The 27,693-nt window shown below is 39.1% G+C and overlaps 1 protein-coding gene across 3 annotated transcripts in view; it reads right to left on the reverse strand.

The window, feature by feature from the left end:
• The window catches only part of CABCOCO1 (ciliary associated calcium binding coiled-coil 1), a 117,188-nt gene that overhangs the window by 22,269 nt on the left and 67,226 nt on the right, over window positions 1-27,693 (reverse strand). The window contains exon 6 of one of the 3 annotated variants that reach the window (XM_063103356.1): window positions 17,911-17,979. The exons of the other annotated variants lie outside the window; for them this stretch is intronic. Within the exon in view, the coding sequence (XP_062959426.1) occupies window positions 17,917-17,979 (63 nt within the window). The 3' untranslated portion in view covers window positions 17,911-17,916. Of the gene's footprint in view, window positions 1-17,910; window positions 17,980-27,693 lie in introns of those variants that run through there. 3 annotated transcript variants of the gene reach the window in all.

Genomic DNA, 27,693 nt, shown 5'->3' on the forward strand with positions numbered 1-27,693 from the left:
TCAGTTACTCTCTCTCCCTTGTCCTAACATTAAATCAGCCACAAAACTCCCTGGGGGCGCCTCTGTGATGTCTATCACACCTGCCCCTCCTTCACGACAATGCCCATCTTGTAGCCTTCAAATCAAGTTCTTGCCTTCACAGATCTGGAGCTCCAGCCATACTGAACGATTCACTCTTTCCTGCTATGCACAGTGCCTGGAACACAGTGGCTGCTCCACGAACATTTGTTACATGCAAGAAAGGAAAGAAAAGCATGGATGAAGCTGTTTTCCCAGCCCCATCCTGCCTGTGCTGCTTCCTCTGCTGGGAGGGCTTTCCTCCCTCGCCCTTGCCAGTCCATATTCCATGTGGCTTTCCAGGCCAGCTCACTCACCCCAGTGACATTTTTCCTGATCTTCTTTGTGCTCTCGGAGGGTCTTTCTTGTTTCTTCTCCTTCACTGTTCTTGTCACATTGCCCTTGAATTACAGCCATGTGTGAGTGATCTCTGACCACTTTGTGGAAATAATTGAGGGCAGGGGGCATGTCTTATTCACCTTGAAGGTCCCTAGCTCAGGTCTTTGTACACAGGGAGGAGCTCATTTGATGTTGAGTATTCCATTAGTATTTGAGTATTCCACTTAAAAATTTTCAGGGCTGCCTACTCTGTTGGATCAGCTACAATTCAGTTTAAAAAGTGCATCAGGAAAAACAATACTGCTTAGAGGAGCAAACCTAGTGCATGTATTATTGTATCAGTGCCATACTTGTATTGCTTAGCTATCGGTGGAGTCCTAGAGTAGATTAACATAATGGCAAACCACCAAACAGATTCTTACTGGTGTGATCGCATTGATAGTTGTTTTTAACTGACTGATCATTAAACCGATGGATAAAGTGAGTGATAGTTATTTTATAGACACAGTGTAGTTTAAAATTATAAAGAGTTCCCCAGAGATATCACTCCCCAGATCTAGCTTCCAATGGAAGTTACATCAGAAAATCTCTAGGGAGGGCAGAGCCCGTGGCGCACTCGGTAGAGTGCTGCGCTGGGAGCGCGGCGACGCTCCCGCCGCGGGTTCAGATCCTATATAGGAATGACCGGTGCACTCACTGGCTGAGTGCCGGTCACGAAAAAACGACAAAAAAAAAAAAAAAAAAAAAAAAAAAAAAAGGAAAATCTCTAGGGAGTCCGCCAAGTTTCCTGACTCTAGGGACCATGATTCACATCGCTTTTCATGGCCCCCTGGCCGCTGACCCCCAAAACAACGTGAAAGATACTTGCTGAGGAGAAGCTCTAAGGGCAGTGCTGGCCCCTGTCCAGGAAAATAAACTGTGATGATTGAAAAAAAAAGCAGCTCTTATTTATTGAGAACTTACTTTGTGCTTGGTATTGGGCTAGTTAGAAAGCAATATATTATCAACATTAGGCGCTTCAAGTCATACTACATTGTGAGGAGAAGTCTTACTGACCTCATTTTTCAGATGAAGAACCTAAACCTCAAAGAGGTTAAGTAACTCAGTCAAGGTCACACGACTAGAAAATGGTAAATTCCATCAGAACTTGAACCCAGATGTTTGACTCCAAAGTTCATGCTTCTAGTCCTTAGGGGCAAGTGGAATCCCACTAGTTCTATAGATCCCCAAAAATATTTATCTCCAGTTTATAGGTGAGAAAATAGAGGTTCAGAAAAGTAGAATGATACATGCACACTAAGGATCTGAAAACAAATTCTCAGGTAATTTCAGAAAGAGAATTTGTTCACTGGTTCCTCATAGAACCAGCATTACAGTGCATTGTTCCAAAGAAATCAATAAAAGTAAGGCATGGAAGATTGTGTTTTTAAAAAAGATGTCAAGGTATAAAAAGCATTGGGTTTGTAAAGAAATCTGAGAACATGCTTAATTCATTTGTGTGAATAGGAAAGCATAGGAGCATCAGTCTGCTTTTGGTGACTAAAACTGCATGTTCCTGCTCAAATGGCAATTTTTCCTATTTGTTGTAATTGTAATTACTGTTTTCATTGGAATCACAGTTTTCTCTAGGAACAAGCATGAAGAAAAAAACAACCAATAACCTAGACAGTTTAAAAACACATTGAGAAATGGGTATGGTTGTGTGAACAAATCTCTTGTGATTATTCTTCCACTCTCTGCTGCAATGTGCTTTAAATCCATTTCCATATTTTTAATTAACACTTAGTTCCAAAAAACTTTCTGGAGGCCATTTAAATCATAAAGGGGGAAAAAACAAATTTACTTTATCAGAAAATTGACTATAGACTATTTTGGTGACTTTTATTATTTTTACATATTAATGATTAAAATTAAATATACCCTGATGACTCAGGACAGAAGACAGAAATAATTTTCATGGCTGATATAATTTTAAAGTCAAACCTGGGTGAATTAAGATATTAGTTCTCTTGTGGATAAGTTTCATTGTCCATCCTGCAGCTCATTCCTGATCAGATCCATCCATTTCATAAAAGAAATTATATAGCTGTGCGAAGTTACTCTTTTCATAGAGACCCAATGGTAGGCTGGCTTTGTCTCAACAGCTGTCATATAGGGACTCCAGTGCCGCTTCTGTCCTATGGATGTTAGTCGCTGTTTTCATGGTTTGAATCATTCATTTCTTTGAGTGGGAAACAGAGAAGGTGATGCTACTGCACAAATATTATTTTAAAATTCTAGCACTAAAAAGGCTATATCATCTGCTATGTCAAAACACTGTCATGTCAGAAATAAAAGGCATAACATAAGGACGCCTGTTCACCCATGGTCCCACGACAAAGGGCCACTGTTTCCTCATCTAGAAAATGGGCATGACAGTGGTTACTGAGTGGGTTTTGTGAGGGTAAATCAGTATGTGTAAAATACAAAGTGTCTGGCATGTAGATGTAGGAGGAGTTTGAAAGTGTGAATCTTTTTTTTTTTTTTAAAGATTTTTATGCCACATATTTTTGTCTACGACAATGCTAAACAAAGCTCTCTGAGGGTAGGGACTTTTATTTTTTTCCACATTTCACTGCCTGGCAGGTGGCTGATAAACAGTGGGAAAGTAATAAATATTTACTGAATAATTAAATGTAGAAAATCATGTGGTCTCATATGGTCATTATATCATTATTTTTTCCCCTGCTATATAGTATCTTGACATACAGCGTGCCAAATTTTAGGATTTTTTTTCCATATCCCTGCTGCCCTCCCCACCTCCCTCTGCCACCAAATGACCTATGACTCTGGCTGCTCCTCATCTGAGTGTCCAACATTGCTCCTTACTTTTTCATATTCATCCTCTGCCAATGGTTAGAGTCTTCCAAAGGGTGTCCATGCTAGATGAAGTTAGGCACAATGAATAGATTGCAGCAGTAAGACTGGAATATCAGGATGAGTGTAGCCTGTTCCCTGGTCAGGGAATTATTCAGGCCAGGAAAACCCTTGAAGGGTCTTTTTGGTTTTCACACTTGTATGGACACAGCTTCAGTAGGGGTTGCTAATGAAGCTAGCGAATCTGGCCCAGCATGTTAATTTACTCAATTCAAGGAAATTCCCCGTACTTATAAATGAACTCTGTACATTAGGCAACCAATATTTGGATAAGAAAATCAGAAAACAGCACCTCTGCAATACAGTGCTTCAACAGATTGTAATATCAGTCACTCTACAAAGCTGACATCATTTAAGTAATCAAAAACAAGCAAGGACAATGAGCTACTGTTTCAAAATTCTTCTGCTAGAAATAAGAAACCAAAGCTAAAAATATTCAAATAATAAAGATATATTGCAAAACTAAGCCATAGCATCAATTGGGTTAATCTAATTATACAATCTGCGATTAAACCTTAACATTTTTCAGACTGCTAGTATCACTGGAAACATCAGCCACCTGATAATCGTCATTGCCCCAGGAGATGAAGGTTTTACTTTTGAAGGCTCTGGTGTTCAAGGCATGTTTTGAAGAACAGACTATCAAAATGTTATGAAAAAACGTATCCTATTTCTTTAGCTTCTATTTATATTAGAAGCATTTTTATTCTCATCCTGCTCAACAATGATGTGTAAATACTAAGAAATGACTGGAAAAATAGTGTTATTACACTAATTCTTTATTCTAAAAAAATACCAGTTTCCTTACAGTTTATTTTGTAATAATTGGCTTATTTATTTACTTATTGGTGAATAATTTTAGTTTAGTTTTAGACACAGCAATACAACATTGTAACTGATTTATTCTTTTATCAGATTGATTTTTCTATTTGTAGATCATAAGACATTTTGTTATTTTAACAAGATTTTTTAAAAAAGCATTTGCTGTTATATCTCTGAACTTCACCATCTCACTACATCTGTCAGATTTAATCACCTACAGAACTACCTTATAAAGATTACCTTATCAGAAAAAGTGTCATCTTGTGAGCTTAGGTGTGAGAATTGCAAAATGAAGCTGAGCTACACTAACAACTGCTGTGCTAATTTATTGTAAATTATGATTTTTTTGTTTGTAGAGATAAGACATGAGAAGTGTTTCTATTTAAATTCATTTCCTATTATTTCAACATAAATACCAAACAGCTTGACCAAAAAAAAAAAAAAAAAAAAAAAAATGTGAGAACATAGACTATTCTTTAAATAGGTTCTAGTGACAGTGGAATTTATTTTCTAAGCTATCGGTACCAGTCATGTTACACTGCTCTAGGTACAGAATCAGACAGCACAATTAAGACAAAACATGGATGTTTAGAATGCTAGCTGGAAATTGCTGCTAGTCATGTGAGAGTGATGATTTACAGGATATGAACTGGAAATAATAGCATAGCAAGCTGGTCTGCAACGAAGCTTTAATTCACTGGGCTGACACTGTAAACTCATAAACGGTCGACCTAGCACCAGCCATGATAGATTATAGCCTTCCATAACACATAAGCAGGTCCCTTTCATGAATATCCTGGGAACTGTAGTTCAGATGACCCCTGTAAAAAGAACTGCAATGGTTTTAACCAAGCTGGTTCTCTAAGAAATGTAAAAATTATGATGAGTCATTATATTTTTAAAATTCAGAACTAGGTGGCAATGAATCACATGAAGTTATCACCTTTAAGAGAGCATAAATTGGGTTCTTTGAAGCACCATGAGTCTCAATGCATTTTTAACAAGATGAACCTCTTATATAAACAAGATTTTATTATTATATTTATTGTTATTATTATTAAAACTAGAGTGAAATTTAGTGCTCATAAAAGTGAAGGGCTAATGTGGCTGGCCTGAGCCAGAAATAGCATAGGCTGTATTTTGTAGACTCCTTTATGTAGCTCTGCCAATATATTTTGAACTATTCTTGTTCTTATGAGTCAATGCCAAACACGGGAATCTGTGTGATCCTTGAAAAATATATTAGTGGATAGGGCATGTAGTAAGAGGCCCTCAAATCTATCTTGGTTTTTAAACCAAACTAAGATTTGAACTCTAATCTCGAAGTACCAGTTGTAGGTCAACCCAACTGATTCGTCCCTCCCTTTAAAAAAAAAAAAACACTTGGGGTCTTCCAAAGAAAAGGGAGTTGAAATATCATTTAAGAAAAAAATGAAAAACCATTTTGCTGGATTTGCTCTGACCCTCTGCTAGTAAGCTTTATGTTGTACCAGATCACATGTTTAACAGAAGTCTTGCCTTTTATGTAAAATTTAGATTTCAGTTCAGTTCAATTGATCTGGGTGCACAGCATGTGCTAGACACATTATAGGCAGGATTCCTGCCCTCACAAGGGTTACGGTCTGAAGGTGGAGTTAGAGGCAAGGGACACAAATGCATGTACAGCCAATCATACTACTACATGAAAATGGCTACAACTGGTCTAAGAAAGAGACTGTTGGGTAAATCACCCTTTATTTAGCCAATGACTGAATAATGTCCCAGTTAGGGAACAGCCAGATGAGGAGAAGATCAAGGAAGGGAAGGGTATGAGGGTATGTAGACAGACACCACTGTCAGCTAGCTACTCCTCATAATAATCATCCAAATCCAGAGGAATAAGTGGCATTAAAGGACTTGGAATATAAAAACATGTCAAAATAAACATGAAGAATTTGAGCATAATTGTTAATTCTGATAAATATTTCTTTGATTATAAAGTAGAACAGAAGAATACTGTTATTGGTCAATAGTTTTCTTTACTTAGAAGGATACAAACAGACCTCTGGTCACAGATTATGGAAAACACATTTAATAGCTAAATATAAAAAATCCAAATATTAATAAGTACTGACATTTATATAGTCCTTTCTTCCTAAAGCTCTTGACAAATATTACTGACTATATGCACTCGGGAATAGTACTAAAATGCTGCTACCCTTTCAAAGGACTAGACATTAATCCAAGAAAAAAGTAGCAAATGGTCGATGTATGTAAAATATAGGTGTGCATTTGGAAATGAAAACTCATAGTGCTTCACCTCCCTCCCAGTCTGTTTGTCATGTTTTATTAGAATTCTATTGAATTATTGTCTTATTTAATTACTAAGATCCCTATGGTGTTTGTATTTTTTCTTAGATGGAGCCTGAGCTGGTTTATGACTGCAGTGGGGCAGTGAATAAGTACCAGGGCTGGTGATGCCTCTTTTCTGAGGACAGCAGCTTGGCTCTTTAGCACCTCCTAGCGTGAGGAGGGCTGATATGCCAGCACAACACAGGAGTGCCATCTACTGAAGGACTAGTTCTATTTCTTCACAAGCCAAGATGGTTCTTAGTTTTCTGAGAAACACCATCTGGCTCGAACAAGTTTCGTTTATGAAATGCTAGATCAAATGAGTTGTTGCTGGGCTGCTGGATGACACTGATTAAAAGGATGCTATGTTTGTCATACTTGCTTGAACAGAGTATAAATTACATGGCGATAATCATTTTTAAAGGCCAGAAAACATAAAATGTTTAATGTATACTCTTAAAAGCCCTTACTGTAAAATATTAATTATTTTATTGCATTCTCAAAGTATAATTGGCAATGACAGAAATATAAATTAAGGTTCTTTACATTTCCTGTAATGATGTTATAATTTGGAAATTTCAATTCAGGGCTTATTCCGAATCACTTGCTTTAAATTTTAACATTCCCCCTGCCTGCCACTAAAAATTCCATGTATCTTTAAAAATTAAACTCTCAGCAATTCCTTAAAGCTTTCATTTTTCATTTTTTTTCAGAAAACAAGAAACTCTACGTTTTTAAAAATCCCATGTGTACAGTCATTTTCACCTTTACTGAGCATGCAGTACAAACCAAGTACTGTCCTAGGCTGTGAGGACTCAGAGCCAAACAACACACAGTGTTTGAGTGTTAAGGAGGTCACAATCTAGTGTGTGGGTAGGGGGCTTGGTAGTGATGACATACAATGTGATTTTCAGAGTGAAACAATTATTAGAAGTATATGTAGCATGTCTCAAAATATGGAGGAAGGACAGATAATTCATTCTGCCAAGAAGGAAGAGAGAAATGGGTTCAGGGAAGGCTTAAAGAGAAGATGGTGTCTGAGTTAAATCATGAAGGATAAATAAGAGGTAGCATGCAGATGGGGTTGAATAGGAAGAGAAAATCCCAAATAGATGGAGAAAGTACAAAAAAGAGAGACATATGGAGAGCATTCCAGAGCAAACGATGCACAGGGCACTGGTGAAGGCCTAGGTCCAGTCTCAGCTTTGGAATTTAATAATGACACAACTTTTGGGCCAATCATTTAATCTGCTATAAGCCTTAGGTTTTCCATCTGTTAAATGGGGCAAGTTACCTGCTGGTTGACGATCATCCAATCAGTAGAGAGAATTTGCTTGGGAACATATGTCAAAAATTCAAAAGTCAGAACAATGGAAATAAACATTATGATGTTAAAACCTAACGACAACAAAGTGAAATTTAGGTGAGGTGTGCTAATGTTTTAAGTACGAAAATGTTGTAAAGGTTTTAAATTTAAAAATGTGATTTACAGTCTTTTACAGTAAGTCATGCCTAGGAGTAAGTGTGTGTTTGTTTTTTGCTATAGCTACATGGAAAAAATGAAGAAAAAAATAAAAAAGAAATCAAGGGATTTGTTTTCCATGTGTCCAAATAATATCCAGCAATTTTTAAAACGAGTTTAGCAAAAGTTAGAACAATGTATTCTCATCATTTGTTGAGAGGAAGCCTGCTTGATTAATGTAATTAAAGGGTTGCTTGTAACTCAAGACTCAATTAAAAAAATAAATTTGGCCTTATTACTTTACTTCCAACTGGTGGTTTTCCTAGTGTGATTTTTGAGCTAAAGTCTGGGCTGCTTTGTTCATGACACATGAATTGTTTTAGCACATCGCTTCCCCTGCTGTGCATATGATTAAGAAAGTAGAGGTTAAATAGTGCAGTAAAGAATGGGGTAAATTCATTTCATTTTTGCTCACAGTGCCTTACAGTCCTCCTCCCTCTTTTCAGTACTGAAAGAGTGCAAAAAATTTTATCTTCTCCTAAAATTATTTAAGATATGTTTTTATGCTGAAAATATAACTTCTCTCTCAATATTTTCTGGTGCACTGATTTTGTGATGTCTGTGCTATAGATATTGTCTGTTTGCAAGTACATCCTACCATTTATTGAATGCTAATGTATGCTGGGCACCATAGTAAGCATTTTGTATATGTGGTGGATTGAATTATATCCCTCCAAAACTCACTGAAGCTTGAATTGTGTCCCCCAAGTTTTAGGTATTAGAAACTTAGCCCCCACTGTGACTGTTGAGAGGGTGGGAAATCCTATTATGGTGATTGAAAGGTGGAGCCTTGAAGAGATGATTGGGTTGTAGGACCCTGCAGTAGTGAATGGATTAAAAATGGTGGTCAGGGTCGTGGTTCTGAGGGCTTTAAAAGAGGAGGAGAGTCTGTCTTGCTCTCTCTGCTTCCACCATCTTGCAATGTGAGACCCCTGGGTCACTGTTGTCACCTGTCATCACCACCAGGTAGACTTTGGACTTTCCAGCCTCAGAAACTGTAAGCAATAAATTTCATTTTCTTTCTAAATTACCCAGTTCCAGGTGTTTTGTTATAAGCAACAGAAACAGATTCATACAGCATACATTGTTTTATTTTTATTTTGTGGTAATCTTATGAAGGATAATCATTCTCATTTTTAGATGAGGAACAAGAGGCTCTGAGATGTTATGTTACCGTCCCAAGGCCCCACAAGTGGCAAAACCTGGGCTCTTATCCAGTTTTACTATCTATCTATCTATCTATCTATCTATCTATCTATCTATCTATCTATCTATCTATCTATCTATCTATCTATCTATCATCTATTTATCTATCTATTGTAGCTAAACTTTGATTCAAAGGATTTGAATCTAGTTCTGGTAGAGCATCTTGCATATAGTTGGTGCAACGTGTGTTACATTCAATGGAAAAGAAATCTTAGGCTCATAAGGGCAAAAAGCAGTCAGTTTTTGTCCTCCTTGAGTGTATGGTCTAACACAGATGGGACTATAAGGTATAATATGATAAGCAGCACTGGAGGCAGTGTAATATAGTGGAAAAACACGACAAATTACGTCCAAGATCAAAGGAACTTTTCTTTTCTTCCCTTAAACCTATTCCTTCCCATCTTCCAGTTGTTCAAACTAAATCCTGGGAAGCATCCTGGATTCCTCCCTTTCCCCGACCCTTTGCATCCAATTATTCAGCAAGTCCTGTTGGATCTGCTCTGAAATATATCTGAAATTGACTTCTCTCTACTTTCCCTGCCACCTCCCTGTTTCAGGCCACTCAGACCACAGCTATCACCTTTCACCTGGTCTCCCTTCTTCCCCCATTCAATAAGAACAATGCAAAAACAGCAGCCAGGGCAGATTTTGTGAAGCCTGAGCTAAAAATCATGATACAAAATTAGGTACAAACGTGAACATAAAGAATTCACAAATGTGAGTATATAGAATAATAAAAAAATTAACAACACATCACATTTATTAAAAAGCTAACAAATTCCACAAATAGCATAAAATTGAAAGTTAAATTTAAAAATTATTCACTGCTTGACCCTTATGTCTAATACATTTTACCCTACTTTTTTGGGCTTCATATCCTAAACAGCTCTTCAGATATTGTAATATTATTTTCCGTAGAAAGAATAGAAGGATTATCCAAACTTTTCTTTATCTTGGTTAATGAAAATGTTTTTATTATTAATAGTTTAGGAAAGTTTTGGCCTCACAACTTATTACTGGTAACATCACATACATTTTAAGACTGATGTCAAATTTCAGAAAACCTTTAGCAAGTTTCCTTCATACATAAACTGAAAGATTTACGGTTCTTTTTAGGTTCTCTTATGTAGGGAATATTTTAACGTACTCTTTATGCCTTGACTGGATGGCACTCGTTAACAAATTTGAGTTGATGCTCTCATTGTAGAGGCATATTATACATTTTATGTTATCTTAATTGATATTAGTATTTTTTGTAAAAACGCAAAAATAAAAAAAAATTTTCACTGTCACATAATTTACTCCTCTATTAATTGGATTATCAAGTAAAGTAGAAGCCTCTTCATTGCTTCTATTTAAGATATATCTCTTCCTCTTACTGGATTACTGCTTTCCTTGTGATCTGAATTTTGGGGGGTTATAATTTACTTCTTGATGTCAGAATAGTTTCTATTGATTTAATTGCTTATTGGTTTTGCTCTTGTTTCATTTTCCATTATTTTGAATTTTTCTCAATTCTATAATAAGTTAAACATGACAAAAGAAGGTACCTTGCATATTAATCCAATCAGAAGTTGTAATTTTTCACCTGTTGAACTAAAACATTCCAGAAGTCTGCAAAAACTGCAGTTAAAATGGCATATTCAAAATTTATTGAATAAAATGTTTGCATTTCATTTGCACTTTGGTTTTTATTCCAAGTCTTCAAAAATATATTTTAGAGTTGGTAAAATGTCATGTAACTCATGGAAAGACTTGACTATCTTTTTATACAGCTGATGTTTAGAAGAATCTCCCATGGATTAGCTTCAAGCTCCACACATTTCTATTTCATAATTTTAATTTTTTTTTATAAATTGAGAAATAAAATTATATGTATTTACCTTGTACAACATGATGTTTTGAAGTATATATACACTGTGGAGTGGTCAAATCTAGCTAATTAACAAATGAATTACCTCACATAGTTATCATTTCTGTGGTGAGAAAACAACACCCACTCTTTGCATTTTTAAAGAATACAGTATCTTCACTAATGATAGTCACCATGCTGCACAATCCAGATATCTGAACTTATTCCTCCTATCAACTGGAATTACATATTGTTTGCTCCCTACTTTTTAAATGTGGTTTCTCCTCCACCGCTAATGCATATCCAGAGCCTGACTCCCAAGGATACACTCATATGGCAGTATGGCCTCGGACCTGCCACCTTTGTATTATGATGTCACAGTGGATGGTAGAAGCCCTACCTGCACAAAAATGGCTGGATATAGATTATTATCCAAGAACTCACTCTCCCAGTTCAATCAATGCTCTTTCTAATATGCTTATCCAGCCCTGTATCTCCAACTGTTGTAGGAAGTTTATATTTTGTCATTCCAATGTCACATTAAACTTAATGTACTTAACACTAAACTCAATATCACAACCCTTACTATTATTATGAAAAATTGGTTTTTCTTATTATGTTAATGGCACAATTACTCTTCTAGATCCTCTTGCTCAAATCTTTGCAAGTTTTGGTTCATCTTAACTTCTTAGTCTTTCATCTCCAAATGTTCATCAACTTCTATGTTAAATTTCCTTTATAAATATTTGTTACATATGCCCACTCTTTTCTTTTCCCATTGCTATATTTGAGCATTTTAAAAATAATTTCCCAATTTCTTAATTTTCTAATTAGACTTTCTGTTCCTAATCACTTTTCATTTCAAAATGTTGTATGTAAGATTGCCAAGTTACTTTGCTCAAAATACTGCTTTTATCATACCAGCCTCATGCTTAAAACCTGCAATCTGAATCTATGTTTGAAACGTCTAGATGAGAATTCTTACCAAAGACAAAAATTTTAAAATGAACTCAACTTTCTGAAGAATTAAAGCTACTTCCATATCTATCAAATATCATTAATTTGGATGATCTGAGTGGAAAGCCAGTCTGAATTTGAAAGCAGTCTGAATTATAGAATATTTTCCAGATAGAACTTCACTTTCAAGTGGTAGCTATTCTCAACCTCTCAAGCTAGATTCCCGGAGAATTTAACCATCACGCCCAAGGCATCCAGTGTTTGTAATGAACTAAATTCTCTACTGTGCATCTAAAATATTACTAGCTATGCACCATCCTTGAGAAAATTAAGAAAATTAATCATTTTCTGTAGAACTTAATTCTCCTGCAGAACCCCTGTTGAAAAATACCGGTATGGTAAACTGAAACTGCTAATAAAATGTTACAAGTAGAGATTCTGGATCTACCTTAATGACTTGGAAAAAACAGCAAAATGAAAACATTTATAATTAGCAATGTCCATTTGCATATAAACAGCCAATGCTGCCAAATTCAAACTCTGTCCTACTTAGAAGAGCAAGAGCCGGTTTATAAACAGCTTCTATGTAATACTGTCTAAAGAGTGTCTCTGTTCTTTTATAGACCACAGTTTGCTATTATTACAGACCAAGTGGATGTATCTGAAGTTCAAAGTTATTTGGGTTTAGATGTATATGGATTTTACTGTATATAATTTACAGAAGGGTTCAAATTATATACAATAAAATTCATTGTCCAATGCAGTTAAGATATAATATAACATATACTACAACAATTTTATGTTAGAATTATAGGAAAAATAATTTTTGAGAGGAGAGGATACGATAAAATATTTTGATTCTGGAAATATCATTAAAAATTTAATTTAAATATTGAACAATTAAAGGTGGGTAATATTTGTTTATTAACAATATAAAGTAGTGACATTAGTGTATTTGGATAGCAATTAGCTGTGAAAGTGACAGAAACCCCCAAATTTCAGCAGCTTTTCAAGACGGTACTTTCTCTGACCATCAAATGAAAATGCGAAGTGAGCAGTACAAAGCCGCAGGGCTCTGCAGTCCAGAGTCTTCTGGGATCTAGTCTCCTTCTGTCTGGCTGCCCCTCTAGCCGACCTCCATTCCCAGCTCCACCTTATTGCCTGCAATGGTTGCCCCACCCGAACATTCCTTTCATATTCCAGCCAGCAAACTAGGAGAAAGGATAAAAAGAAAGGGATGCTCTTCCCCTTGAAGGACACTTCCATTTAGTCCCACAAACTGCCTCTGCTTACATCCCAGCAGCCGAAACTTAGATTTGGCTAAGTTTGCTTACTTATTGCAAAGGAGGTTGGGAAGTGAAGGTTTTATGCCAGTCAAATACTGGCCCAGCTGAAAATCTTCTATCAAGGGAAAAGGGGAGAATGGATGTTGGGAGACCACTCAAAGACTCTTCCAACAGGTTGTATTGTGCTCATTTTGATGTGTCTCCCAGCTGTAAGGTAATAAACCATACCTACTTCATTCCCATCTCTTTGGGGGAGGAGATGGTAGATGTACTGATGTGAGCAAATTATACCCACTCGCAGCAGACAAAGTTTAATCTGCTGCTTTTCAGCCATGGCTGTGCAGCAAAATCAGCTCAGACCTTTTAAAAACTAGAGATGCCAAGCCCTATCCCAGACTTACTGAACTAGAATCATGGTAAAGGAGGTGTCAATAGTTTATTTTTTAAAGTGCTATAGGTGATTCCGGTGTATGGCCGGGTTCTGGATAGCAGCACAGAGGTCCCTCGGTGGGACTTGTGAACTGGTAAAGGAAGGGACTGTAGGAATAATGAATCGGAATGGCTAGTGCCTCTGCCAGCGTTCCTTCCTGCCCTTTGCTTATTTCACTCGCTCATTCATTCTTCTTCTCCCTGACTGTCAGCAAGCCTTCAGAGCAGTTTCTGCCATGGCTCACGTGTCAGAGGAAGTAAAGAGGGAAAAATAATTTAGGATTTAAAATAAAAAGGAACTTAGGTGCCAGATAGTGATAACATTCACGGTCTAAAGTAAACTCCTTGAAGCCAAGGCCTTTGACTTTTTCGAGAGGACCTCTGTGGGACAGTGGAAGCTGGAGAAAGGCTGGTGTGGGGGAGTGGCCAAGCTGTGCTGTACCAGACTGAAGCTCTCTAAGTCTGGCTGCTCCAGGGGCTCTTGGTGTGAAACTAGGACTCCATATCTAAGCATTAAAATAACCTAGTCTTAGGTAATTTCACCTTGATGACTGTATCTGATATTATTGACAGAATTCTGCTCTCAGACCTGCGTGGAGTGTAGGAAGAAAACAGACCAAGTTCTTGCTGATGGTGAATTAGCTTTCTGAAGAGGTTGCATTCAGAGCCCCACATGTTCCATTCTGACTATGGGCCATGTGATGCTCACTTTGTGAATGGCGTTTTGGGGTTCATCCTGGGTCCCTATGAGGGTCATTTTCTAGCTGGGCCCCGATTTTTTTTCTATTGATTTTAGATAGTTCTACAGAGACACCTTAGATTTCACCTTTGCCCATCAATGGACCTTCAAATATTCCTGGCTTTGGAGAATTTCATTCTTCTGGATTCTCATGAGAACATAGATGGACAAGGATGCTCAGTGCTAAGCATACTTGATCTAGAATTTTAAGGTTACTTTTGGGTTAGGTTGAGTTTCTCAATTGTTTCTAATCTAATCTGGTCTCACTAATTAAGCCATTTTTACTAAAGGAAACTAACAACATCTTCCACTCTGTTGCACATCTCCTCATCCTATTTCTGTTTTTATTTTAAGATTTTATCCAACACTTAAAGTTTGGATGAGCTTACTCATAATTTCTTTGATCCTGGCTATTGCTTCAGAAAGAGCCCCCCTTCTCTAGTTATGAGCGTTGCCAGTTACCTAACAGTCTGTAATTATAGACATTTAAACTTTGAAAAAACAGTGTTTTTCCCTTTCCATTTACAGGAGACAGATTTAAAGAGATTTATGTGAAGAGACAAAAATCCATTGTATTTCTTGTTGACATAAAATGCTGCAGATAGCCTTCTGGTTTTTCTCAACTCTTTTTAGTGCTTCCCCCCACCCTGCGCTACTTCTTGAAGGAAGTCTTAATTAGGGTCTAGTGGTTCTTCACACCTGTTTAACTTAAGGAGGGTGGGCATTAGGTTTTGAGCAGTTAGCAGGCATCCTTAGCATTAGCAAATTGGAACAGGGTGGGTGGTAAAGCAGTGGATTAGGAGAAAAAGAATAAGCACAACAGGAAATATTAGATACCTAAACCCACCAGTCTAAGAATTTTGTATACACTGAAACTTAATTGTAAATGTGTACTAACAGTAAAGAGGTCTTGAGGTGTATACGAGTATGTCCATGTATGTGCCACATATGATAAATTTCACATTTCCATACCCCTGAAACTAAGAGTAAAAGGAGATTTAGGGTGAGAGGAAAAACAAATGAATCAAATTATTTTGAAATAAATACATAATAAGCAACATTAATTTATCCTCAAAAAAAAAGGTTAACTCCTAATCTGGGCGGAGAAAACTTGAGTCTGAAAAAAGTCACCTATTGCATATTTTTTCAATGAGGGTATACTGTAAACTAAACTTTCCTCGTCACTTTTTTTTTGTAATTTAAAAACGTTATAGTTCTTTATTCTTTTAACAAGAAAACTTTATTTTTATTACATAAATCTGAAAATGTCCTAGCTGAAGAATTTATCTTTTTAGTTAAGGATTTGATCATGCTCTTTCCTCTTTATCATTTAATTATTTAAGAAAAATTCATTTTAATAAAATAATTAAGAAAATGCAGATAAAAGGCTGACATGCCTCAATTTGTATTTGGAACTGCAAATCTTCTGAACTGTGAATGCTTTTTATATTTCAAAAGTAATTTAACATCTAATACACATGGAAAAAAATTATATCAAATTTTAGTAATTCTGAATATGATGACTTTGCCACTAAGTTCAAAAATCATTCTCATGGGCACAAAAATGAAGTTTTAACCAAACCTCCACAGGAGGGCACTATGGTGTGACTCTGGTATAAGTTGCATCTACAGCAACCAGTTCTGTCCTTATCCAGCTCTTGATTAAATGTCTAAAATAGGGAGTCCTTCTTCTGAATTAGAAAATATTTGTTATCACAACTCAAGATAGGTAGATTTCATATATGCTAAATATTTTTCCTTTGGTGAAAAATGATTATAGGTAATTTCATCTTTCTTTTAAGGTATGTATGCAACATAAAATCTTATCTCAAAATATAGCAAAATTGGTAGGATGCATGATCTGAATGAAGCAAAATCTAAATAGGTTAAAATTACATAATGCTTTAAAAATGACGGAGATATTTTAGAACTATCAGGCTAAGCAATCAAAACCAGAAGACATTACAGCAGATAAATGCATTTATTACTTATAAGTGGCATGTATTTATAAAAAGTATATATAAATGGTATTACTTACAAATGGTATATATTACTTATAATGGTATGTTTAGCTAACCAGATAGTAGATAGGTAAACCAATCTTAGTAAATGTAGAAATAGGTAGAAATAGAATAAAAACATAAAAATTTCTAAACTGGTTCTTCTCATCCCAATAGAGGCTCTAAAAACATTCACTGAAATGACAAAGATGGAAATTTGGACCAAATTAATATTTAAAAGATGGCCCTTGTCCTATATTTCAATCTCACTGGTATATTTTCAAGTTGTTCCCAGGAGACAAAATATTTTTAGTATTTTACTAGAGTTAAATCAATATAAAAGTAATTGTGATCTTGGCAGCTGCCATGTGTCTTTATGAGCTCGCCTTGCTATTTTGAAGACTAACAGTCATGCAAGTCCAAGAAAGCTATATTGAATAGACAGTTTCATTAGATTTGAAAAGTAACAGGAGTAGTGGATATAGATTATATGATTCTAATACCTGTTTACATAAAAAATTTATTTCCAATAAGAAAACTATCATTTCATTATAGTTTTGTCAAAAAAAAATGCCATTTGAATAAATCGTAAGAATGGAGGGAAAGATTGAAAAAACATAAAGTGGGCTACATCAGTAGGGCTTACCTTTTGGGTGGTACATGTTATTTTTATAGTCAGATATCGATAGCTTTACTATTTGGGGAATTTACAGTTGAAACAAAATAATGTAATCACAGTACAAATCCGACAGCTTTCTGAAGCTGAATTCTATATTAGAAATTAATGGCATTTGTATTTTCATACAAATGCAAAGCACTCGCTTAAAGCAGAGGAGTTCTCTAAACTTTTGATGGTTCACACCTGGGTTGAATAATTAAATTTGTTAGCAATTAAAATACTAGTTCATCACTCCCCTGGGGAATCAAGGCAGACTGCTTTAATTTAAATATTTTTTCTTTTAGCTCATACTTACAGATCTTTGGGTCAGTAAAATATTCAAAAAGTAGATTTAAAAATTAAAAAAAAGACTTGGATAATGGTTGCACATAATAAAAGTTACTTTGAAATATTATTGCCATGTAAAATTGGCAAATTTTTATATGCCAGATATTTAAATAATCAAACCATACAATCATAATTTCCCTTTGCTTTTTAATCTGGAATCTAGCTAACCAAAACATTTAAATGACAGGATTCTTTATTGTTTGGAAATTTTAGAAGAGATAAATTGTAATCTAAGGACTTAATATCCGTTACTCAAAATACTGCAATTTCTGGGATCTATAAGAATGGGAATGAGAAAAATTAGAAGGTACAATAAGAGAATAGGCAAGTACTAGAAACCTCCACAATACAATGGGGATAAGAGGAAAATAACATGAAGTTTACCATCCCAGACTTTACACGGGCTTCATCTTCAGTTGAAGGAAATGAGCCAACCATGCCTCCTCAGGCAGGATCATGTAGCAAAACCCAACAGAAACAGGAGCCGAAATGTGAGGAAGCAGCTTCTCCTGACGGCCTGTGTGAACATTCCCAGCATTCCCATGACTCAGACCTTGAGATTTTTTAATATTACATCAAATTTTGCTCAAAATCTTTTTTTATTGTTTTACTTTTTCTTTTCAAAACAACTTCAAGTTTATGTATAAGTTACAGAAATAATACATAGTGCTCGTGTATAACCACTGAGAATAAACTGCAGATTAATGCTGCATTCCTTGTTATACTTCAGTGTGCATGTCTTAAGGACAGCGACAACTGTCTTATACAACTCTCTTTAATAACTGAACAGCTATTCAAATTAAGTTTGATCAAATATTGCCACAGGATCCCCAGACTCCGATGAAATTTGACAACTATTGCAATAACTTCATTTATAAGTCCGGGATCCAATTTCGAAGCATGTGTTCTATTTAAATGTTCCTTTAGCCTTTTTCAATTTATAGGAGTTCCTCAGTCTTTCCTTACTTTTCTTGACCTTGACATTTTTGAATAGTCTACAACAGTTTTGAGAATATTTCTCTTTGGGTTTGTTTGATGTGTCCTCATTATGCGTTTTTGACAGGAAGACCACAGAAGCGATGTTGTGTTCTTCTTGTTTCAGTGTATCAGGAGGAAACAATGAGGATTTTCCTTATTACTTGTCTTATAAATGTTTATGACTTGGATGAGATGACATCTGCCAAGTGTCTCCACTGTGAAGTTAAATATTCAGCATATTTTATTTATTAATAAGCAATTAATAATAATTTTAAGGGAAGATACATTGAGACTTTATTCAGTTCCTTATCAAACTTACCTCTACCAGATTTAGCATTCTTTGATCATTCATTCCTAAATCAATTATTGTGATGGTTACCAAATGATAATATTTTAATTCCATTATTCCTTGTGGATTTATCAGTTGTCATTATATTGATGCATCCTCTTTCTCCTCCATACATTTACTTTCTTTATTCATGTACTTTTAACAATAGTGTTTCATAGATATGTATTTCACTCAAATAGTTACAATCTTTTACTATCGTAATTTATTTTGATGTTCAAATTGGCTAATAGGAGACACTTCAAGCTGGATCCTGTTGTCTTTTTGACAAAATCCTCTCATTTTCTGTATGCCTTTTTACTTTCTGGAGCAACAGCATATTCTAGAGTCATCTGATTATTTTCTTTCCCCATCCCAGTCAGCCATTTCTTAAGAAGCCCAATTTTCTTTGAGTGGACAAAGGTACTTAGAAACCAAAAGCTGGGTGCTAAGTGTGTTCATTGTTTTGTTTTGGATAGCATTTACTATTTTATTTTATTTTATTGTTTTGAATACTTAACATGAGATCTGTCCTCTTTGCTAATTTTTAGAGTACAATACATTATTATTGACTATAGGTACAATGTTGTACAGGAGATCTCTAGAGCTTATTTATCTTGTTTGACTGAAATTTTATGCCCATTGATCAGTAACTCCACATTTCTCCCTCTCCTAAGCCCCTGATAACCACTAATCTATTCTTTGATTTTATGAATTTGACTATTTTAAGTATTTCACATAAGTGAAATCATATGGTATTTGTCTTTCTGTAACTGGCTTATTTCACTTAGCATAATGTCCTCAAGGTTCATCCACGTTCTTCATATTGCAGCATATCCTTCTTTTTAAAGACCAAATAGTATTTCATTTTATGTATATACCACATTTTCTTTGTCCATTCATCTGCTGATGGACATTTAGGTTTTCCTGCATCATCACTATTATGATAGTGCTGCAATGAACACAGTAGTGCAAATATCTCTTCAAGATCATAATTTCAATTCTTTTGGATAAATACTCAGCAGTGGGATTGCTGGATCATATGGTAGTTACATTTTTAATTTTTGAGGAACTTCTATACTGTTTTCCATAGTACCATTTTGCATTCCCACCAACAAACAGTGTGTGAGCATTCCAATTTCTCCACCTCCTTGCCAACACCTGTCTTTTGTTTTTGTTTTGATAATAGCCATTCTGATAGGTATGAGGTGATATCTCACTGTGGTTTTGATTTTCATTTCCCTGATTAGTGACATTGAGCATTTTTCATATACCTGTGGGCCATTTGTATGTATTCTTTCAAGAAATGCCTTGAACTGAATTTACTGTGCTATAAAAGCATAACAACAATTACTAATAATTGTTTGAAATAGGCCATAGTACACAGTCACAGGTTATAGCAATTAGAACTTCAAAGTAAAGCATAATCCTTAAGTATGCTCATTGTTACTGAGGTATCATTGCTCTGGGCCATCCCAGAAGACAAAGTTAGAAAAAATTTATAATATATTATATTATTTATCTACATCTATCTATCAATCAGCCCATTAGTTTACACTAATACCTCCAATACCACATGGTTTATTTTAGTCTTCCCCCTTACTAAATATGAGGGTACTTTAGAGAGTTTGTGGAAAATAGATTTAAAAGATAGTACAAATCTTTCCATAAATTTTTTGAAGTACCCTCATATATAACTCCCTTCTTCTTCTTCTTTTTTGTGACCGGTAAGGGCATTGCAACCCTGGGATTGGTGCCGTCCGCACCGCGCTCAGCCAATGAGTGCCCCGGCCATTCCTATATAGGATCCAAACCCGTGGCGGGAGCACCACTGCGCTCCCAAGTGCCGCACTCTCCCAAGTGCACCACGGGGCTGGCCCTATAACTCCCTTCTTCTATAGTAACAAAGCCCATTGTTTTTTGATGTATTTACTTATTTGCTCAGTTCCCCCTATATGTAACCAAACTTCAAAGCTGTGCCAATCAAAAGCTCAACCCTAGACATGATCTGCCCTCCTGTGGGGAGCCGCCCACACTATGCTGTAACCGCCATTACAACATGGCGCTGACTTCCGACAAGTCACTAGACTAGAGCGCGCGCTGGGAATTCCCCTACCTCCGATCTCTTCCTCTCCCGTGGCGTCATCTGGGCTGATGGCGCCACGCCAATCAGGGAAGGACACGTCCTAAGCGAGGGACTGAATGCTATATAAGGGGATGGGTTTTCGTTGTTCGGGGTCTCCGCCCTAGTAGCTTGTGCACTGCCTCTCAAGTTGCATTAAAGCTTTACTGCAGAAGGATCCTGTGTGTACCGCGTCTTTCTTGCTGGCGAGAGAGCTGCGCGGGACATCTGGTGCCGAAACCCGGGATCGAACCAGGGGCTAGATATGAGGAGGAAAGGTATCACCCCGATGGGTGGAGGAGGCCCTTTAGGAAGCAGGAGAAGCGGCCGCCCCCAATGGCTCCCGCATGAGCTGCGCCTTCAGCACCTCCACCTCCTCCCTATGAGGGGCGCTCCAATCCTCTTTCTTTTCTTCCTGATAAAGTGAGGAGAAAGGTGCAAGCCGCCTTCCCAGTTTTTGAGGTGGAAGGCGGAGGGCGAATCCATGCCCCTGTTGAGTACAGCCAAATCAAAGATCTTGCCGAGGCAGTTAGAAAGTATGGGGTAAATGCCAATTTCACTGTAGTAATGTTAGAAAGATTTGCCGGCGCCGCCATGACACCTGCGGATTGGCAAATGCTGGCTAAAGCTGCCCTTCCTACAATGGGCCAATACATGGAATGGAAGGCGCTATGGCATGAGGCGGCACAGGCTCAAGCCAGGGCAAACGCTGTCGCGTTGACCCCTGAGCAGCAGACTTGGACTTTTGATATGTTAACAGGCCAGGGCCAATTTGCCGCTGATCAGACAGCCTTCCCATGGGGTGCTTATGTTCAGATTTCTAGCACTGCCATCAAGGCTTGGAAGACGCTCCCCAAGAAAGGGGAAGCCTCTGGGCAGCTCACAAAAATTATCCAGGGACCTCAAGAACCATTTTCAGATTTTGTAGCTCGCATGACAGAGGCAGCAGGGCGTATTTTTGGAGACCCTGACCAAGCTGCACCTCTTGTTGAACAACTTATTTTTGAACAGGCTACACAAGAATGTCGAGCAGCTATAGCCCCGAGAAAAAATAAAGGGTTACAGGATTGGCTCAGAGCATGCCGAGAACTTGGAGGTCCCCTTACCAATGCAGGGCTGGCTGCCGCCATCCTACAGTCACAGAGACCATTGAGGCAGGGGATGAACAGGAGAACCTGCTTCAAGTGCGGCCAGGTGGGACATTTAAAGAAAGATTGTCCCGCCCCAGATAAGGACAGGGTGTCCCTTTGCTCCCGTTGTAGCAAGGGGTATCATAAAGCTAGTCAGTGCCGCTCCGTCAGGGACATCAAGGGGCGACTCCTCCCGCCACCTGAGGACCAACACAAGATGGATTCAAAAAACGTGAGGGTGGGCCCACGTTCTCAGGGCCCTCAAAAGTATGGGAACAAGGTGGACAGAGGCCAGGGGAAAGGGGAGAAAGTCCAGTCAGAAGACACACAAGAATGGACCTGCACGCCTCCTCCGACTTCTTATTAATGTCCCATATGGGCATTCAGCCGGTCCCCGTTCAACCTATTGATCCTTTGCCAACTGGGACAATGGGCCTCATACTTGGCAGAGGCTCACTTACCTTAAAAGGTTTAGCTGTTCATCCAGGTGTGGTCGACAATGACCACTCTGAGGTTCAAGTCTTGTGCTCATGTCCAGAGGGGGTTTTTTCCATAAGTGAGGGAGACAGAATTGCACAGCTTGTCCTTCTCCCTGATGATACTCCCCCCGGGATTGATAGGGGGAAGATGGGCTCCTCTGGAACAGACTCTGCTTATCTGGTTCTCTCCCTCAAAGATAGGCCTAAATTAAAGCTAAAAGTAAACGGGAAAGAATTTGAGGGCATCCTAGATACGGGGGCTGACAAGAGTATCGTGTCCTCTTTCTGGTGGCCACGGTCCTGGCCCACCACAGCATCTTCACATACTTTACAAGGCCTCGGGTATCGATCCAGCCCCATAATCAGTTCTACCGCCTTGTCTTGGGAGACGCCAGAAGGACAAAAGGGACGGTTTACCCCCTATGTATTGCCTCTCCCAGTTAATCTCTGGGGAAGAGATGTTTTGCAAAACATGGGCTTTGTATTGTCAAATGAATATTCCCCACAGGCCCAACAGATGATGCAAAACATGGGTTATAAGCAGGGAGGAGGCTTGGGACGCAGAGAACAAGGCAGGATCGAGCCGATTTCCCCCTCCGGTAATCCCGGCAGACAGGGCTTGGGTTTTTCCTAGGGGCCATTGAGGGCTCGATGCCCATACCGTGGCTTACAGAGGAGGCGGTGTGGGTTCCTCAATGGCCTCTGTCCTCTGAAAAACTGGAAGCTGCCACGAGATTGGTGGAGGAACAATTACAGCTCGGTCATCTAGAGCCTTCTGTCTCCCCCTGGAATACCCCTGTTTTTGTCATCAAGAAAAAATCAGGGAAGTGGAGACTCCTCCATGACTTGCGAGCCATTAATTCGCAAATGCGCCTGTTTGGTTCAGTACAACGAGGTTTGCCCTTACTCTCCGCCTTGCCAAAGTCATGGAGAACAATAATTATAGATATTAAGGATTGTTTCTTTTCCATTCCCTTGTGTCCAAAAGATAGACAGAGGTTCGCATTTACTCTGCCAGCCACTAATCATTTGGAACCTGATAGAAGATTTCAATGGAGAGTTTTGCCACAAGGCATGGCCAACAGCCCCACTATGTGTCAATTATATGTTCAGTTGGCACTTGAACCCATTAGGAAACAATTCCCAACTTTGATTCTAATCCACTATATGGATGATCTTTTAATGTGTCATAAGGATTTAGAAGTTTTACAGGCCGCATATCCCCTTCTTTTTAAGACTTTAGGATGCTGGGGGCTTCAAGTTGCCACAGAAAAGGTTCAGTTTGCGGAGATTGGCTCGTTTCTAGGAACGGTCATCTACCCTGATAAAATAGTTCCTCAGAAGCTGGAAATCCGTAGGGATAATTTGCATACCTTAAATGATTTTCAAAAATTATTGGGAGATATAAATTGGCTGCGGCCATTTTTAAAGATCCCTTCTGCTGAGTTAAAACCTTTATTTGATGTCCTGGAGGGGGATCCACATATTTCCTCTCCGAGGAGTTTGACTCCAGCAGCTATTCAAGCCTTACAAATTGTTGAGAGTGCCTTACAAAATGCTCAATTACAGCGCATAGATGATGCCAAGCCCTTTGATTTATGCATTTTTAAAACATTTCAATTGCCCACTGCAGTTTTGTGGCAAGATGGACCCTTGCTATGGGTTCATCCCAATGTGTCGCCAGCCAAAGTTATCTCTTGGTTCCCAGATGCAATTGCTCAGCTTGCACTCCGTGGGTTGAAGGTAGCCCTTACCCATTTTGGAAGGGAACCCAAAATTTTAATAGTGCCTTATACAATGAATCAGGTCCAAGTGTTAGCTGCCACTTCTAACGACTGGGCGGTGTTGGTCACTTCCTTTGCTGGGCTGATTGACAATCATTATCCACGACATCCGATTTTACAGTTTGCCTTGAATCAACCTATTGTGTTCCCACGCATAGTGTCTCAAGAACCACTTGCGAATGGGACTGTAGTGTATACAGATGGATCAAAGACGGGCGTAGGTGCCTATGTGGTTAATAATGAGGCTTTTTCTAAACAGTATAATGAAAAATCACCTCAAGTTGTAGAGTGCTTAGTGGTGCTCGAGGTCCTTATCACCTTCCCAGGCCCGATTAATATTGTATCAGATTCCTCCTATGTGGTTAATGCAGTTAAGATTCTTGAGGTGGCGGGATTAATTAAGCCCTCCAGCAAGCCTGCCCGAATTTTTCAACAAATTCAACACATTCTTCTCAACAGAAAATTCCCTGTGTTTATAACACATATTAGAGCTCATTCGGGCCTGCCTGGTCCGATGACTCAGGGAAATGAGCTAGCAGATCGGGCTACTACAATGGTTGCGGTTGCCCTATCATCCAGGCTAGATGCAGCCACAAATTTTCATTCAAAATTTCATGTGACGGCCGAAACTTTACGCCGTCGATTTGCCTTAACCAGAAAAGAGGCTAGGGAGATTGTTACTCAATGTCAAAATTGTTGTCAGTTTCTGCCCACCCCGCATGTTGGCATTAATCCACGTGGGATCCAGCCACTGCAAGTTTGGCAGATGGATGTGACACATGTCCCCTCCTTTGGGAGGTTTCAGAATCTGCATGTCTCGGTAGACACATGTTCAGGTGTTCTTTTTGCTACTCCATTAACAGGAGAGAAAGCCTCACATGTTATCCAACATTGTCTGGAGGCATGGAGCGCTTGGGGCAAGCCCAGGGTGCTAAAAACAGATAATGGACCGGCCTACACTTCTCAAAAGTTTAAACAGTTTTGTCACCAAATGAATGTGACCCACTTGACTGGTTTGCCTTATAATCCTCAAGGACAAGGCATTGTGGAGCGTGCTCACCGCACGCTCAAATCCTACCTCATAAAACAAAAAGGGGGACTTGAGGAGTCATTGCCCCCAGTCCCGAGAGTCGCTGTTTCTATGGCGCTCTTTACCCTTAACTTCCTAAATCTTGATGCACACGGCCATGCGGCCGCTGATCGTCATTGTTCAGATCCTGACCGACCTAAAGAACTGGTAAAGTGGAAGGATGTTTTAACGGGACAATGGAGAGGACCGGATCCTATCTTGATAAGATCCAGGGGAGCTGTTTGTGTTTTTCCACAGGAAGAAGAAAACCCCTTCTGGGTTCCAGAAAGACTTACCAGGACAATTCTGGGACCGACACAGGATGACAAGACCAGAGAGATGGGAGCCCCCCCTGATCCTGTTGATATTGACCCTGACCTTGTTTGCGACGGGGGAACCACGCTGGGGAATCCTGTCGGTGTTCCCTCTACCGATGCCAATTCACCATGATGCAAAATTGTTCCCTCGATTTTTTAGTACCAATAGAACCTTAGATTTGCCTTATTTACCTATGGATGAGGAGATAGCTAGTATTGGGGGGAATAGGAATTTTACTCTTGATGGCAGCCTATGTTTTTTGATCGTTTCTAACCGATCTACAGACGAGGCTCCTTGTATAAAACTGTATAACCAAACTGCAGCATGGTTTGATTTCCCAACACAGTCAGCCTCAGCCAATGCCACCTGGATATCAGGAATTTGGCCCGCCTTCGAGCCAAAGGGGAACAGCAGTAGCGTTCCCTCACAGGCAAAATGGGCCCCATATTGCTTGGGATCCAGAGTAGCAGGGGACACCCCGCCCTGGACGGGCTGCCAGTCTAAAAAGACGGGGTGGGCAAGAAAAGATAAATTTACCTTTTCACCTTATATGGGTACTATGTATAATGAGACCTCTCCAGGCTACAATTGGACATATCAAAATCCCTTGATGGCGACCCATACCAACCCATTTGATGTATGGTTGTTGTGTGGGGTGAATGGTAGTTGCACGGATCTTTCCCCGTTTGCCTTTGTTAAGGGGGGAAGTTGGGGGAATGCTACCTTTAAATTCAATACTTCTGACATCTTTGAATCCTCTGTGTCCATCATAGAGTCTGGGAAAAATGTGTCTGTGCCGCCAACACCAGTCTGCCTTTATCCCCCCTTTGTGTTTATTCTAGTCAATATAACGGTGGAGGAGAGTCAAATTGCTTGCAACAATGATACCTGTTTCTATGCACAATGCTGGAATGCTACGCTGTCTAATCAGTTGTCTCAGTATCTTTCAGGAAATTGGACAGGAGACTTTGATGCGCTGATGGACCAGCTACGTTCTGCCATTGTGTCCGTGAATTCAACAAGAGTGGATGCCTCCTTCGCTGATGGACTGTCCTCCTGGATTGGAGCCGCCGTGTCCCACTTCAAGGAGTGGGCGGGAGTAATTGGGGTTGGCATGCTTCTTTGTGGTGGAATTGTGCTCTTACTATGGTTGGTCTGCAGATTGACAACCCAGATACGGAGAGACAAGGTGGTTATAGCCCAAGCGCTTGTAGCTCTAGAGCAGGGAGCCAATCCCGATATTTGGCTATCCATGCTCAGGAAATAAATTTTACCAACTCCCCCTTTTTTGTTTTTCTTCCTTTGGCTGGCCTCCCTGAAAGTTGATCAGCGGAGTTCGCCCTTGCTCGTATTGGCCTCATCTTTCAAAGTCCACTCCAGTAGATCCCGAGACGGGCAACTTCCCCCAGACGTGTACCGACCTAAGACATGGTGCCCGGTGGCGATAGGGTTAACCTGTGACGGGTAAGGTCATAGTCTGAGACGGGTCGACCTAAGACAGGACTGCTGGTGAAACAATTTTGTGGCCATTAAGCTTGTACCAGCCTCTTTATAATAAAGAAGGGGGAGGTGTGGGGAGCCGCCCACACTATGCTGTAACCGCCATTACAACATGGCGCTGACTTCCGACAAGTCACTAGACTAGAGCGCGCGCTGGGAATTCCCCTACCTCCGATCTCTTCCTCTCCCGTGGCGTCATCTGGGCTGATGGCGCCACGCCAATCAGGGAAGGACACGTCCTAAGCGAGGGACTGAATGCTATATAAGGGGATGGGTTTTCGTTGTTCGGGGTCTCCGCCCTAGTAGCTTGTGCACTGCCTCTCAAGTTGCATTAAAGCTTTACTGCAGAAGGATCCTGTGTGTACCGCGTCTTTCTTGCTGGCGAGAGAGCTGCGCGGGACACCCTCCCCATCTTGCCATTGCCCGTCTCCAGGCTCCAAGAGGGGAACCGGAATGGGGTGAAGAAAGGAGGAGGGAGGGGCTTAGGAGTCTCGGCTCTGGCTACGTCATTTCCCTAAACTGCTGC

The sequence above is a fragment of the Cynocephalus volans genome, chromosome 7 (genome assembly GCF_027409185.1).
Source record: "Cynocephalus volans isolate mCynVol1 chromosome 7, mCynVol1.pri, whole genome shotgun sequence".
Lineage (NCBI taxonomy): Eukaryota > Metazoa > Chordata > Mammalia > Dermoptera > Cynocephalidae > Cynocephalus > Cynocephalus volans.